The 17,542-nt window shown below is 35.8% G+C and overlaps 1 protein-coding gene across 2 annotated transcripts; it reads right to left on the reverse strand.

Moving 5' to 3' along the window:
• Nucleotides 1-378: 378 nt before the first annotated feature.
• Nucleotides 379-17,510, reverse strand: LOC145664762 (uncharacterized). Of its 2 annotated transcripts, none has more exons than XM_081731703.1 (3): nt 16,283-17,508; nt 7,299-7,447; nt 379-728 (listed from the first exon to the last, which is right to left on the reverse strand). In XM_081731703.1, the coding sequence occupies exons 1-3, from the start codon at nt 17,322-17,324 to the stop codon at nt 621-623; spliced, it is 1,299 nt and encodes a 432-aa protein (XP_081587829.1). In that variant the 5' UTR covers nt 17,325-17,508; the 3' UTR covers nt 379-620. The 2 variants fall into 2 exon arrangements, with proteins under 2 accessions (XP_081587829.1, XP_081587830.1); XM_081731704.1 differs by lacking the exon at nt 379-728 and adding an exon at nt 2,549-2,698 and having other exon boundaries at nt 16,283-17,510.
• Nucleotides 17,511-17,542: the final 32 nt, after the last annotated feature.

Genomic DNA, 17,542 nt, shown 5'->3' on the forward strand with positions numbered 1-17,542 from the left:
TTACAATTAATTTGCTTAAAATTGGTTGTATTACAACAATGACAGACTGCACAAAGATGTAATCGCTCACGAACAATGAACATTTCGTTTTACTGATAAGAAAATGATTATCGAAATTACTCCCATTTTTACATTATTTCTGCGCCTTAAATTCGATGAGGTGAAATTTCAGGTGCGCCTTAGATTCGATGCCGCCTTATATTCGAAGAAATACGGTATACCATTTTGTTGAGTTCGGTGAGATTAAGCGATTGTTATATGGCATATCTCCACTTAAGTTATCTAAAAAGAAGTTGTTGTATTCTAAAATTGACTTCAAACACATTTTAAAATATGAAAAATTTTTATTCTTTTCATTTTTCGCCACTATATTCAATTTTATTATTTTTTTTATTTTTAAACTTAATCAAATGAAGATCTCATTGTCCGATTATTCATTTTTAGAATCACTGAGAAATAACCACATTCATAAATTTGAATACAATTAAAGCAATTTAATATTTACACATTGGAAAGTTGAAATAATTCACTAAAAGTATACACTTGAGATTTTCTCAACCGAAATAAACAAAAATGACCTCTTAAAATAAAGTATTCTAAATTTTTATAAAATATTCCCTTTAAAGAAATCCCATACTCTTCAGTGCGTGTTTTGCTACTTTCGTCTTCGCCTCCTTCTTTGTACTGTAGGTCTTCTTTGTGACGTAGTCTTTACCTTTCACCGTCACCTGTTGCAACACAACAAAACATTGTACATTGCCAAATATACACCCTGTTTCAAAAAGAATATACGTATTACGAAGAATTATTTTGTCCAAACTATCGATCGCTACGCTTCGGCTTGGCTATTGGAGAAACGAATAGATAGTCTAGTTTATATTAATAGCCGCTAGATATCAGTTGTCTTCTGTTTTGCTTGGTAACCGTCATATGTTTAAAATGGCTACTCCGCAGCAAAAATCATTTGTGTTCTCGAGTTTGAGTAGTGCAATTCCGTGGCTACAGTGCAAAGACGTTTCAGGTTGAGGTACCAAATTGATCCTCCGAATGGATGGAACATTCGCAGATGGTATCGACAGTTTGTAGATACAGGATGTGTATGTAAAGGAAAGAGTTCTGGCCGCCCTCGTGTTTCTTCAGAAAATGTTACACGAATTAAACTGCTTTCCAACGTAGTCCTCCAAAATCGTCGTCCCAGTCGGGAGTTACAAGTGCCGACAACAACAATTTGGCGTGTTTTGAGACGTCGGTTGGTTATGAAGCCATACAAGTTACAGCTGTTACAAGCTCTGTGTCCTGATGACAAACGCAAACGTGTAGCATTTTGTAACGAGATTCTGGATGTTATTGACCATGATAACACTTTTGCACAACGCATCGTGTTCAGTGATGAAGCAACTTTCCGTGTTAGTGGTCAGATAAACAAGCAAAATGTTCGAATTTGGAGCCTAAAGAACCCACATGCAGTCATTGAACATGTACGAGATTCGCCCAAAGTCAATGTGTTTTGTGCAATATCCCGATCACCTGTTTACGGCCCATTCTTCTTTAATGGAAACACAATTAACAATCAACAGTATCTCGCTATTTTACAAAACTGGTTGTTTCCGAGAGCACAAAGACAACTTCATTTTTCAAGAAGACGGGGCACCGCCTCACTGGAGTCGCCAAGTGCGAGCTTGCCTCCACGGTCACCGGATTTTACACCCTGTGACTTCTTCCTGTGGGGTTTCGTTAAAGACAACGTTTATGTACCACCACTTCCACAGAACCTGGAAGAGTTGAAGAACCGGATCCGTACTGCCATAACATCAGTGACGCAGGACATCCTTGCCCGAGTATGGGAGGAATTTGAGTATCGATGTGATATTGTTCGTGTCGCTGATGGAAGACATATTGAACATCTGTAATTTGAGCTTTGAACTGTAATTTGAACTTGAGAGGTTCGTAAATATGTGTGTAAAATTTCATATTCGTATGTCTTAAAGTTTAGTAAATATATGCATTCGAAATACGTATATTCTTTTTGAAACAGGTTGTATAATATTCTACATATAAATTAAACTAATAATAGTACGGTTTGAAATCTAAGGTAGGTATGCATAAATGGGTAAGTTTTCAATTTCGCCACCCACCTAGGCCTATTGCGAATACGTATCTGATAAATGACGTGACAAGGCGTCATTATTTACTCAGTTGGGCACGCTACATACGTAGAGGTACTTGACAAGCAGATGAGATGAAGATTAGTGGTTGTTTTTGTGTGGCGCTGATCTAATATTTGAGCTGGAGATTCGTCCAATTGTGGCGCATGGTGTAATTTTGTTTGTAAGGCCTAAATTTAAATATTCTGCAAACAATAACGCAAATAATTAGACAGGCTTACATTTCTTTTTATTGAGATTGTAGAGATATAATATAGATATTATAGAGGTATAGATTATATAGTAGAATGCAATTTCGTGGTGCAAAAAAAAAAAAAAAAAAACATGACGAAAATTTAAACTGTAAAATTTTATTATCTTTTTGGTTTTATAATTTCCAGGAAGATATATGTAATTAAGTAAACTCATTTTTGTTTCATTTATTTTATTTTAACTTCACCTGTGTTTTATTTATTCTATTTCAATTTACAATCAGTGATGCTAGTTTGAGGTAAATTTTCCGCGGCGTAGGAAGATTTAGCAAAGAATTCGTTCTGCAATAAAAAAAAGTAACAGAATTAACAAATCTCATTGTATTACATACATTTGAAAGGTGCACTCTTAGGCTATTTTCCCACATAACCGCCATGCATATTAAGGCACTTATCATACCTTGGCACAAGTTTTTCAATACCGTCGCGATAGAAATCTGCAGCCTGCGATTTTAACGCTTGCTTTTCCCAGCATGCAGTTCGGTATCCGTATCAAACCATTGTTTGACTAGCCACGTCTTCATCGCTGGGAAGAAGTGGTAGTCGCTCGGCGCGAAATCCGGGCTGCATGTTGTTCGATCACGTTCCATCCAAAACCAACCAAGAGCTCTCGGGTAAGCTTGACCGTGTGTGAACTCAGCCTTTACTGATTACACCATGTCCGTACACTTCACACAGTTGGCAATGGATTCCGAGTAAACCTAATCACAAGACGTGGGATTTTCTGTATTGTATTGTATTGTATTGTATTTATTTTCATCCTTTTTCATACAAATTGTTCACAACGTGAACGTATGAGTTGGACACGTCATAAGAACACTGAATGTGTACATATGTATACATTTAGATCTACATGCAATATTAAAATAGTGTGAATTTATATACAAAAAAGGTACAATTTTTCATTATTCTAATTTACATACATCGATATAAAACAACATAACAGTTAATAAAACCTTACATTATAGATATACAAAATATATATACTTTAAACCTTATTTATTACAGGCGAGATATTCTTCTACAGAATAGAAACAGTACTCGAGTAGGTAGGACTTGACTGCTTTATTGAAACCAGATGTTTTGTTTTTTAAAGTGGAAGGAAGCTTGTTATAAATATTCACTGCCATAGGAAATGTACTATTCTTATGTACTTTTAAACGTGAGGACTCTACATGAAGATCAGACGCTTGTCTTGTATTATGCATATGAATATCTGAGTTCAACCGGAAGCTGCTTGTATCTGTCTGTATATCTTTTATTACAAATTTTAGAAGTTCATATATATATAAACATGGAAGAGGTAAGATTTCAAGAAATTTAAATAGAGGTTTACAAGAAGTTCGAGGTTTACTTCCGGTCATAAACCTTAAAGCTCTCTTTTGTAAAACGAATATGGAATTTAGCAGTGCAGTAGATCCCCAGAATATAATACCATATTTCAATTTAGAATGAAAAAGTCCAAAATAAGTTGTGAGCAGAACATGCTGACTGACACTATTTCGTAAAAGCTTTAACATGTAACAGGTTTGAGCCAATTTACTAGATAATTTTTGAATGTGAATTTTCCAATCTAATGTATCTGACACCCAAAGACCAAGAAATTTTATATCCGAGACGTAATTCAACGTTTTGCCGTTAATTGTTACACAAGGGCGTTTTCTTATCTCGTTTTTTACTACGTGAAAGCACATGCACGAAGACTTTGTTGTGTTTAGTATTAGTTTATTTCTATCCATCCAGTCACTGACGGCAGACATGGTGGAATCTACTGCATCACATAACTCAACGTAAGTTTCTCCAGTTACTAATATATTTGTATCGTCAGCATACAGAACAATTTTAGCAGAGTCTAAACATTGTGGCAAATCATTTATATATATTAAAAATAGAATAGGGCCTAAGATGGAACCTTGAGGAACTCCAAATTTTAACTCTTTTGTATCTGAATAACATTTGCTTACTCCCTGAGTTTGACAGTTAATTTCAACAGTCTGCCTTCTGTTGGAAATATACGATTTAAACCAGTCATAAGCATTTCCCCTAATACCATAATCTTGCAATTTTTTAAGTAAAATTTGATGATCAATTGTATCGAAAGCTTTGCTAAGATCAAGAAATATGCCGGTTGTATATTTCTTAGCGTTTATTGAATTTAAAGCAGAATAGAGAAAGGAGTAAAGAGCAGTTTCAGTAGACTTATTTGATCTAAAGCCATTTTGAGTAGGAGATATTAAGTTAAAATTATTTAGAAAGCTAACTAGTCTTATATACATAAGTTTTTCAAAAAGTTTAGAGAAGGTAGACAGACATGATATTGGTCTATAGTTCGATGTAAGATCTTTCTTGCCACTTTTATATAAGGGCTTAACAACTGCTAGCTTCAATGCCTCAGGAAAAACGCCACTACTAAAAGAGTTATTTACTATGAAGCATAAGATATCAGCAATTTCATAGGAGCATTGCTTTAGAATTTTATCAGGAACTTCATCATATCCTGAAGAACTCATATTTTTCATTTTCAGTGTAGTATTTAAGATTTCCTGACTAGTTACTGGGTGCAAGAACAATGATTTTTCAAAAATATCGTTGTGTCTACTAACGTATTGTTTGCTAGGTAGTTTATTGTTCACGTTATTAGTGATAAGCTTTTCCACTTCATTCGTGAAGTAATCGTTAAAAGCATTTGCAATTTCAGTCGGATTTTTAATAATTTTATTTTGACAAGAAACGCTAGTTATCTTAGAGGAGGGTTTTCGTTCCCCAGATTCTTTCCGAATAATTTGCCATGTAGCTTTCATTTTATTGGAAGCTGTCCCAATGTAAGTATCATTCTCTAACATTTTTGCCTGTTTTATGACCTTATGTAAAACTCGTCTGTACATTTTGTGGTATCGTTTAAACACGGGAGTACGGCACCGTCGGGATAGTTGATGTAAATAGCGCATTTTTTCTAGAGAAACCTTTATTCCAGAAGTCTTCCACTTCGAACTGACATTTACCGATTTATTTATCTTAATTTTTTGTTTAGGAAAAGCAATATTAAAATAATGAGTAAATATGCATAAAAAGGAATTAAATTGGTCGTTAACATTACATTCAATATAAACATCTTCCCACGACTCAGTTTTCAACAAGTATCTGAAATATGCTACGTTAGTGGGTGTAAATGAACGCCGTTCAGACCATTCCACGCCCACGTTTGTATTCTTATTAATTATTTCTGTGTAAAAATAGAGAAGTTGAGCATTATGATCAGAATAGCCTAGGTTTAGTACATCAACATGAGATACGAAATCATCACGTGGAATTAAAATTTGGTCAAGAGCAGAGATTCTTGTTTTGCCTATTCTGGTAGGAGTATTGACGATAGGTTTCAGATTAAATGATGTGCAGAGAGAAATGAGATCTTCTTTTTCTTTGCTATTATTTAGTAAAAAATCAATATTAATATCACCACAAATTACAAACGACTTTTTAGAGGACGAGAATTCCGATATAAGCCTTTCTAATTTATTCAAAAAGTCATTGACATTACTGTCTATTGCAGCGCACATTGTAACACGTCTCAGAAAGCACAGCAAGAGTTTCAGTCCTCACGCTAACATAGCTGGATGTGTACTGAGTGTGGCAACGTTCTGACACCAAGATAGCAATCCTGGTCCTGCTCACTGCCCCAATAGGAAAAAACTTCTAGGACTTTCTGGACAACCCTCATTCCTTGTTCTGAGAGATCACACTTTAACCCTGTAGCTGTGAGAATTCCTAAAAACAAAGATAGTTAAAATAAATTTTACTGTTTCTAGGTATAACACAGTGGTGCCCACCCCCCCTTACGTCCATGACGAACCCCCCCCCTTCCCAATTGTCTAGCCGTAAGTGTTCTTCCATGAAAAAAATCTTCTTTTCGATTAATTTTTACACTCCCTGAAACATATTTATACAGATTTTTACCCCCCCCCAAATACTTCAATGACGCACTTTGCGTCATAGCCCCCCCCCCTTGTGGGCACCCCTGTATAACAGAATAAAATTTACTGTTATGTTTTGGTATAACAAACTGTTATGCGAACTCGAACTACTTTAACAAACTGTTCTAGCGAACCGGTGCGAACTGGCTGAATAGCATCACTGGTGGTATTGAAAAGTGGCCATTGTATGAAGTTCCTTCCGCAAATTGCTTGGGATGAAGCTGGATTCCCGAGCTGTAGCAATTCAGATCAGGTGTGAAACGACTTCCGGTGTCTACGCGTGAAAGTCGTCGGCGGTCCTGCTGGGTCATTCCTTGTAGATATACGTATTACGTTGTTCTCTTTTCACACACCAATTAATCAGGTAACTCCATAAGTTAAGTTCTATGTGTCTGGGAACGCCGGATTTGAAAGGAACTTAATGAAATATGCATTTTTTCTCAAAAATTGGACCGATACCAATGATCTTCGTAACCAAAAGATTACAGAAAATATTTTCAGGTTACAAGTTAAGCATACAAACACGTATATAATGATGGTCATGTAAAGTCACTAATCGTTAAAAACATTAATTAATCGATTAAGTTTCTTTTTATCACTGTTATTACTTGACTTACGTGAATATTTCATTTCCATTTCATCAAATACACATTCATTCTAATTGCTATATAGAGCAAACAAATGCGATCGTCTGTGCAAGAAAAAATATATGTATCCTATTAACGGTTTTAAAAAACGAAACTAATCGTACGATATTTTTGTTACGTCTATTTGCGACCCGTGTGAAACTCACTCGCAGACCGTATCCAGCCAGCATGTTATTATTGCTTCAGAGCGTTCATTTCCTTCTGTTGCAGTCGCTATGTGTGTTTTAACTCATCAGATGGTACAGAAATTAATTAGAAACTGACCTGCATTAGAAACCTCTTCTCGTGAGGCATGCCTTCTTCCTTAACTAGTTTGAACGAAGGACAATCCCACTTCATCTTTGCACAAAGTTCATTTAAGGCCATGACTGGGTTCTTGCCTTTCATGTTCAGAGTGGCGTTGTAGATCTCTCCTGTAATAAGAAAATATAAAATTATTTGAAACAAACATGCGGTATCCTACGCAACAATCTCAACTATACAATTCCTATAACGTTTTCACAAGAGTTCAGAGCAGAGGTAGACTGCCCAAAAGGCAGTGTTGCCACACTTTGTACGATTGTACCAAATTCAGCCCTTTTTGCCATTCATCGGCCCGTTGGTACCATTAGGCATTTTCTGCCTCTTTTGTGAAAAAGTTGGTACATTTCTACCCAATTCAGCACCATTTAACAAATACTTGTCACATTTTCAAATGTGTCAGTAAGACTTGATGTGATGTCATGTATTTCCTATTATTACTTTATGTGTGTTCTGTGTTTGTGTACTGTCTTACTGCATATAAGGTGTGATGCAGGGCATATTTTAAGCTACCTTTTTGTATCCAAATGGATACCCAGGCCCAGCACTTGGATACCCAGGCCCAGCAGTTTGGATACCCAGTGCACTTCATAGATCTTTAAACTACTGGAAGAGTGCTTGAACAATAAATTACTAGAATTACTTGGTTTGCTTTCCAGAGATTTCCCATTCTCATTATCGCCCAATTCCAGTCTTCTCAAAGATCGTTCTCTTTAACCTAACCTGTTTTATCTTGGCCTAACATTTCTTGGCAAGCAATCATTTCGTGTCTGTTCTGGACAATATCGGTAATTAATATTTGTTCAGGTAAATTTTCTGACATAATTAATAGGCCTAGATGGCACAAACTTGTAAGAAAGTAAGGGATTGTCTATCAAATACAAAGCGCTACTTTTAACAATTTTTGTTCCTCTTTGTTGCACAGTTACCTTCAGTGGCGGATTTACACTGGCTGGGAAGGGGGCTGAACTCCTCCTAAATTTTAGGATTTCTATAGAAAACGAATCAAGTGTTACTCATAACCTTCAAGCCCCCCTCTAAAATTTTGTGATTTCTAAAGATGAAGTATTCCTAAGAGAAGCCCTCACCAAAATATTTTTCTAAATCTGTCGCTGGTTACCATTGTGCCCATCCCCTTTTTCCCTTATACTCAGATATTAGAATCTCTAATACTCAGATTATAGTCACTGGTACTTTTCCGTTGTTTTTTTTTCTTCAGCGCGAGTTTTCGTAAATATTGCCGAAATTTTTCTTTTTTCTTTGGTAATGAGTCAATGTCCTTTATTCGGTGATAGTAGATCATGTATCAATTGTCGTAACAGTAATAGAGGTGCCAAGACTGCTAACGATATTAACGCCTCCGTCAAACCTATGATAACCAGGTAAGAAACTTACTCAATTATGTTCTAAACATGTAAGAAACCAAGCAATGCAATTGAAGTGTGAAAATAATACTAGAAATTTACCAATTACAAGTGGAATAACGCTTTAAAACAGGAGAAAAACTAAACAATGTGAAATAGATTGTGATTTAAAGTGTAAAAATTATAGCTGAAGTTTAACCATTAACAAAAATTCTTACATGCTTCGATTTAAACCATTGATAACATTTAAACCATAAAAATAAATTTTTGATTATATTGTTTCTTAAAAAATAAAGTATTGGTGGTAATATTTAGTATTGAATACATAGGTAGGCCTAAACACACAAAATGATTTCGTTAGGGAAATGTTTAGTCAAGTTCACGTATTGTTATTTCCTTGTTGTGTAGTTTGTGTCTTGTACCCTCTCAATTTGTGTCAGTCGTGTTTCTTTGTCGTTGTCCTACCTATGTCCAACTTAAAACTATAGATATAAAAATAAATAAATAAATGAATGAAGAAAAATATCCAATTATGACAGCTCGGTTTTATCTTTAAGTACCGGACTGAAGACGTATCTGAGCCAAAATGTAAAAAAGAAAATGTTCGCTCCTGTATTGATGGCGATGTGTTGAATCGGAAACGAAACGGTTAGCAGAAGTCTGACAAATACGTCATATTGTATGTAATTAATTCAAAAGTGTACATTATACAAAAATACACTTTAAAAAATCACTGTACATTTGAATTTTGGTATTTGTGTCAAGGGCCCTTTTGTGCTTGGATACCCAGTAGCGATTTCTTATAAAAAATGCACTGGTGTGATGTTATATGTTTTCTGTTTCTGTATGTGTATTATGTATGTGTGTGTTGCGCTAGTTGGAAATAATAGATACCATTGTGACTTAAAGTTATTAATAATGTGTTGTGATGTCTTTCAGGGAAGGTTCTAGGACTCTGGACCGGTTTTACATTTTTTTTTTTCAAATGTTAATTTACTGACCTATTCTTCTTACACTCTATTATTCTCCTTCGGTCGTGAAATAAGCGAGAATAAGGTGTAATAATTTATATTTTAATATTTTATTATAACTCATTGTTTACACACGAACTCGGAGATGATTGAATTGTTTCTCGTTATATATATATATATTCATATATGGCCATAATACCGTTTTGGTTTACTGGTCACTTTGAAATAGAGGCGCGTTTGATTTCCTTACAATACATACCGAACATGATAACTGTTTTCCCTCTGTTATACTTTCTACGTGCGAGAAAAGTTTCATCTACTTCCACGGTTGTTCGGGCTCCTCCAATTTGGATATTTTTAAAAAGTATTTTTTCATTAAAGAAAGAGCACTTTCTTGATTTGGACTCTTGGAAGAGGAGGGGTAGGTGTTCTAGAACTTTACCTCTCTTAGTTTCGTGTTATAGAGCCATGTATTACACTGGTATAAAATAATGAATTCAGCCCTTTTTGTTTCAATTTGGTACTATTTTTCAGCCCACTCCAGAGCTAGGACTGTGGCAACACTGCCCGAAGGGCAACCGGAAAAACTTACGGTGAGCTCCGTGCCTTAAAACAAGTGTTCAATAACGAAAATGAATAAATTTCCCTGTGATATTTACATTATTTTATCTGGAGTATCGACGACCTTTTGCCAACATTCTGGAAGGCCATGGATTCCATCGCGGTAGAACTTGGTGGGCCATGAAGCGAAGGAGATATCAAGTGCATTTTGCACCTCTATTAGGGATTTGAACTGGCGTCCTTAAAGTTTATTGTCCAAGGAATGAAAGAGGTGATAATCGGATGGTGCAATGTCCGGGGAGTATGGCGATAACAATAGTATTTTCCACCCAAGGCGTAGAGTGGTGTCCCTGGCCATTCTAACCACGTGAGGGTTAGCGTTGTCCTGTAAGAGGAGAACCCCTTTGCGATACAGAAGTGCTGGCTCCAGAGTTTTGAGCTTCCTTGAACACGACTCAACTGCTGACGGTAGCAGTTCCCGATGCGCAATGCCGCGAGCAGTTCACCAAACATACAGGTGGACCTTCTTCTGATGCAGTGCTGGTTTCGGCTGTTTTGGAACGCTAACCAATGATGACAGTGCCATGGAGCTTCGGACAGGACCCACTTCTCATCACATGTCAACACCCTGTCCAGAAATGGCTCCTTCCTCAGGCGAGACAGCAAAGACATAAGAGTGTCTGCTCGCGTTATCTTCTGGCGCAGAGTAAATCAAGTGAGACCCAACTTATAGTGCTTCCCATGTTGATGGAGGTGCTGCCGAATGGTTTGTCCACTCACACTGAATTGTAGTCTCAGTTTTTCACATGTCTGGCCACTGTTCGCCTCAATTGCTGCCTGAAGACCTTCATTTTGTACATGTATTGGTCCTCCGGCACGTGGTGCGTCTTCGAGTGTTCGTCACTGTCCTTAAACTTGTTAAACCTCCACTGCACTGTCCGCATAGTCACGACACCCCCACCAAAGACCTGGCATATCTTCCGCCTCGCTGCAGTGGCGTTTGACCCTAATTTGAACTCGTACAAAATACAAGCCCTTATGACGCTCTGTGAAGGTCCCATGTTCACTGTGTCCTTAAGTAAGTTCACGGTGTAACTGAACTGTCACAACCAAGTAGTATGTTGGATATACCAACAACAACAACAACAACAGGCTTTCGCCATATCTCCATTCGCATTCAACTCACGGTGTGAGGGCCAATGTAACACAGACCGTCACGAAAAACGACAAAACGTTCTTCGTTACCTTTATAGAAGGAAAGAGAAGAAACACAAATGTTATATAATATTCCGCATTGAGATTTTGCTTATCTAAAACTAAAAGAAACAGGAAATTGATTCTAAATCTATAATTCGCCTTACAATTAATGAAAAATGCCAATAAAGTTTATAAAATAATTGTATTTGTTTGACATATCGTGGTATGAGAACCAGAGGAACATTACATTTTCGTTGGTTTACATGAGAGAGAGAGAGAGAGAGAGAGAGAGAGAGAGAGAGAAACTTTTTAAAAAAAAAACAAATGTTACTTTAATAAGATAGTAAACACGTTATTGCATAGCAGACAAGTGAATGACGACGTCAACCTCAATAACACTCAAATAACAGCAAGTGGGACTATCAGAATTATGTTCATAATCCACAAGCGTTTGTTATCTATATCCGAACAGCGAGAACTCTCATTTGCAACTCAGAAAGAAGAACCGAAGACAATCATAACAGTGATGCTACCGAAAGAGCGAATAAGAATGATGATACTCACTGCACCTACCACTGTGGGAAAATTTTCGAAGACAATTCAGGTGACAAGTGGATTCGGTGTCTCTCGTGTAATCAATTATGTCATACTGAGTGCACTGGAGGATACAGAGTGGACTTCATTTATTATGACTACTCGTAAATTTTACACACCATGCAGTATTGTACGTGTTCTTCTTCACAATTCGTTTATTGTTTTGATTATTTCTTGCTTCTTTTTTCAAGCTCAGTTCTTACGTTGTATATTTATATGTACTCATTAAATTGAACAACAGTTGAAATTCCATACTTTCTTTGTGAATTTTAAATTTCAGTAGTCATGAAAATATAGATTGTAATATCAATATTTATTTGAAACTGATGGAGAATAATTTGGAAAACTATTCCACATTACCCTTCACTTTTGGGTGACCTCAAATTCTGTCATATTTTGAAAATACTTGTCAAGCTCAGAGAATGTAACGTGTATAGCTTTTGCAGTTTTGTTTTCTTAAAGAGCATACATTACACCATATTTTAGCATAAAACCCATTATTGTAAGTTTATTTGTGTCTCTTGTATCATTGAAAATAAAAACAGTATTCCACAATACTAGTGTTTCTTTCAGAAGCAATGTTCCGGGGTGAGCACACTTAGTATTCCTGGGGGCGCTGCGGGTACTATTCTATTTATTATTATATTATAAAGGTATTATTTTGGTCTCCTCCGGGGGGCAGTGCCCCCAAAAAAACATGCCTGGAAGAAACACGGCACAATACCCGAATTTCCTCTATAATAAAGTATCAAATATTTTCAATAATTATTTCATACAATCACTAGAAGAATTACAAAACTCACATTTTCAACAAGCATATAAATAATCTTTACAAAACATGGAATTCAATGATGATAATTTGTATTTTACACTTGTGGATAGAAAAGAAATCAAAGAAATCATTTATCACTCAAAACTTTAAGAATAAGAAATCATGTTAGCCAGATGAAATACCAAGGTTCATTTCCAAAAACTATATTGATGAACTTACTTATTTAATTAATGTTTCTCTAAGCACTGGAGTCTTTCCGCATAAATTAACATTAACAAAGTTTATACATAAACGAAACGAGAAAGATAATGTATCTAATTAGAGGCTAATATTACTTTTATCATTTGTTTCCAAAATATTTGAAATAGTTATATAAAACCTTGGTCTAGGGTTCAAAACTCCGAAACACTTTCATGCATATGACACTGTAAAATATGTATCAAAAATTATGTTTTACTCTAAAAAGGAAATGAAACTAGGCGCTTCGAAACTAGGTGGGTGCTAATGTTGATGCAATATATATATATATATATATATATATATATATATATATATATATATATATATATATATATATATATATATATATATATACTCGCTTTCGAATATTAGTGTTGCAAGTATCCGTATTCGTGGATTTATGTATGATGTTGCAAGTGGGTTACGAACTATACCATTAACTGTAGAGTTTATAGTATAAATATTCTACTCTAGTTTTAACATATCACATTAATACAAGACGAAATCAAAACAAATGTGTAACTACCAGAGGCGGTTTTGTAATGCTATCATAAAGTCACATGGCTTCCCAATAAATACAAAAAGGAATAATATAAAAATAATTGTGAACATTTATTTCAGTATAGGAATGAGGAGCGATCGAACGAAAGTCTAATGGTTTCATTTAGTATGGAGTCTGTATCCTTGATTAATATCCATTAGAGATTTGGCAACATAGCGTAAGTCATAATACATGATGTTACTCTCTGTTCACGTCTTAGCACCTGGCTCTTTTTCAGCTTAGTTTGTACTTCACGCAAAAAAATCTTTAAACGCCTGCTCTTATCCGCAATGTAATCACAATTTTAACGTAAAACATGCTTTTTTAACTATTTCCTTGCGGCTCGCTGGAGAGAATAGGAGGCGGGAGAATGTCCCTCTCAGCGCTGTGCTGATTTAGTACGTTCCACAAGATGAAAGTGGGGGGAAAGACCTTCTTTTTGGGGAAATAGACTGACATAAGTCGTGTTGTTTCAAGGTACAACTCTGCAATATTCTTTGCGACGGTTATACATACATTATCATGAAGGAAGAAATAAAATACTTTCTTAATGCATTTTTAATTTCGGAATTTAATAACATCATATGTATGTATTTTTTTTTTCTTTTTTTGTAAGCATTTAGGAGGCGAGTGAATATTAATGAAGTACATTTTGAATTGATTCGGTTTACGTCTGAAATTTTACTGGTTAAGCAAGCATGCGAAGTCACAGCAAATATGTTGTAATTCAAATAAATAATTATAAAAATAGTAATAAATAGAGAATAGCCCATTCTCAAGACAAGTAGAGTAGACTTAAGGCGGAAAACTCTGACAAAGACCTCAGTAAATTCGGTTCCCGTGCGAAACTTCACACATACGTATTTTGGAGCTTTCTCGTGGATATGTTATTGGCAACGCGCATTAAGCATTTGATAAGAGGGTTCGATTTCTGATGGGTGCACGTGAGTGATTCAGTTTCTAACTTAACGATAGGTTAATGGCTTAGTGTTGAAAATGAATAGTCGAAAGAATTATTATTTGCTTTAGAAACGATAGAAATAAAATGAATACGTCATAAAATATTATCGTGTTCTTATTTCAAAAGTTAGGAAGTAGAAATACACACGAATTGAAGCTAGTTAACTTTTCATCATTACGTACTTTTATGTAATTACATATGATTGATTCGAACAGAGCTTATCGTCCCATTCAGCATCGAGGCTATATGATATGATCCCATCACAGCTTAACGTGGGATTCGAAGTGCATGAGCTCCCGCTGGGAATTGAGCCCATCCGTCAATAATTGTGACGAAATGATTTGTACAGAATCGTTTGAGGAATTAAAATTGAAGAAACAGTTTGAGCAGTGTTGGTAGCAACAGTTACTTTCCACTTCTTAAATAGGTTCAACTCAGGCACGTAGCCAGGATTTCGTAATGGAGGGTAACATGAAATACTATGGTTAGCACACCAGGGGCAAGATCATTCTAAACTATTTTACTGGCAACATAATATATTGGTTTGTTAGGACAATAAAATGAGGATATGTCCGTAAGTATTTTGATAACAAATTATGAAGAAATCTCGAATAAAAGAATATAAAAAAGCATCGAAAAAGATTTTACAATATCCTTTGTTCCTTCCTTTGTTCATTCAAATATAACAATTTTCCTTTCATTATGACCTCAACTATTATAAAAAGTACATATCTGCTATTATAAAAGTACATATCCAATAATGTCTTGTAAAATATTTTACAATATCTGCGTTCCTTTCTCTGTTGAATCAAATGTTAACAGAATTTTTTTTTCCACGTAACTTTTTGTTTTTATTATTATATCAACTACTATCTGTTCAGTAGAAAACTTTCTGAAATAGCATGTTTGATACTGCAGAGAAAAGATTATGAAAAATTAGATAAAAAATGTTCACACTATTACAGAATGGCTCTATGTTATCGAAAGCTTGAAATTTCCCTCACTAGTAGCAGAAATTCTGAGAGTTCCGTAACTTTTTTAGAAATTTCAAATTCCCTTATTTTTCCAGCCAGGATATACCCCCATTCGCCACCATGTATTCCAAGTAATTCGTCTAATGCATTCCTCGTAAGGCTGGAGTCTAGAGGAAACAATAAGAAGAGCAAATGCCGACAACACTGTGCTCAAGTGGGCGTATCATTGGTTACTACTTATTTAACTTGTGATTTGGAACGGACAGCAAAACACACGTCAATAATTTTCTCCTTCTATCTCTAACAAAGAAAGAGTAACCAAATGCTTGCTGTAACTTTTTATTTTTAACGCTAATTCTTCTTTTTGTTTCATCCTGCTTCATTTCTGGTTTCGAAGGGAGTCTGAACCCCCCGGACTCCCCTCCTTGGCTAAGTGCCTGGTTGAGCTCTTTCTAATATGTAAACTTAAGTTAAACAAGTGAGGGCAAAGGGTAATGCTTCCATACAGACAAAGCACTTGCAGGCGCACACCTTTCTGTCCCATGTGGACGGACCCAATGAAACATTGTGTTGATGGTATAATAATAATAATAATAATAATAATAATAATAATAATAATAATAATAATAATAATAATAATAATAATAATAATAATAATAATTTCTAATCTGATCACGAAACTAGAGTCTATCTTTCTGGTACTGTCTCACGACCATAAGCTGTATCTTCAAAATGGGTTGTTATCATTATTTAAAAAATCTAAATACCCTTACCTCTACTTGGTCCAGGCCTATCATAATCGTCCATCGGACTGTCGTAGAAATCTTCGACCACCTCTTCATATCTGTAAACGTTTATTATTTCAGATCTAGGCTGCCTACTCACTCGTCTCTCTGGCGTCCAATCTCGAGAAGACGACGAGTTGTCATCATAGCAACGTTCTCTTACGTAGCATGTTTCTGGTGACGGTGATGCAGAAAAGCTTCTGCCCCTGTCGTATCGCTCGCATAAGCTGTCCCTTTCCCTGCTGCTGTGAACTGGGTCCTCTGAACTGCTTCGACGACGACGACGGTGTTTATGTTTCTTCTTCTTCTTTTTCTTCTTCCTTTCTTTCTTTTGTTCTTCGCTGCTCGAACTACTGCTTCTGTGTTTTTGTTTCCTTATCACAATCATTTTGCTATGCTTCTTTCTGCTCCTTCTTCTATTGGATCTGCATGTGTCTTTGTATGTCTCTATTTCCTTACAGTTATTATTGTTGACATCAGCTTCACTTTGAACATCTACATCCATTTCCATGCAATCGTCATCACGTGGTGACATGCCCTCTTCAAATATGTCTTTACACGCATACAGTTTTAGAACTCGGCTCGACGTTGGCTCATATTTCGAATCAACTATATCAGCATGTAGCTTTTGTCCATCGTCGACTGTGCTATCCTCAGGGACTTCTACCCAAGTACCGAATTTCTTGTGGAAATATTTAAAAACAATAGATTCACCACTCTTTAATAACGGAGATAGTTCTTGACATTTCTTCACTACTTCTAAAAATCTTTTCTTGATAAACTCCATCGTATCGTCTGCCCCGAAGTTGATAACCACATTTCGTCCACCGAATGAGATAAGTGTCTCTTTGGTTCTGTCAGAATCATAAAGCACCTCTCCCTCTTCAAAGTTGGAATCATACTCTAGTTTATCTGGTAAACTGTTCGCGAAATCACAAAAGATGTCACGAATACTACTTGCAATGGCTTCCCTACTGATGGTGCTGTCTGAACTAAAGCCATGTTCCGAATCGCGATCATCTGCTGACATATTCTATATCTACTTACTACTTCCTTTCTTCTATATCACTTCATCCCATTATAAATGTGAATGTGCCATCAAACAACTAGAAGAGCTTAGTATCTAGCCACAGAACACGATTTAAATTCTCCTCCTTTTCTTTTCTTACCCTCTTTCTCTTTCTTTACCCCACCATCACCTATTACTGCTAATCCCAACAAATTCACTAATAGTACTGGATTACAAAA

This window comes from Thermobia domestica, chromosome 11 (assembly GCF_964235325.1).
Source record: "Thermobia domestica chromosome 11, izTheDome1.hap1.1, whole genome shotgun sequence".
Classification (NCBI taxonomy): domain Eukaryota; kingdom Metazoa; phylum Arthropoda; class Insecta; order Zygentoma; family Lepismatidae; genus Thermobia; species Thermobia domestica.

Coding starts and splice junctions, on each gene's coding strand:
- LOC145664762 (XM_081731703.1), bottom strand. CDS start 17,324: ATGTCAGCAGATGATCGCGATTCGGAACATGGCTTTAGTTCAGACAGC. Junction 7,448..16,282: donor TAGGCCTGGACCAAGTAGAG/GTAAGGGTATTT, acceptor TTCTTATTACAG/GAGAGATCTACAACGCCACT. Junction 729..7,298: donor AGAAGAGGTTTCTAATGCAG/GTCAGTTTCTAA, acceptor GTGTTGCAACAG/GTGACGGTGAAAGGTAAAGA.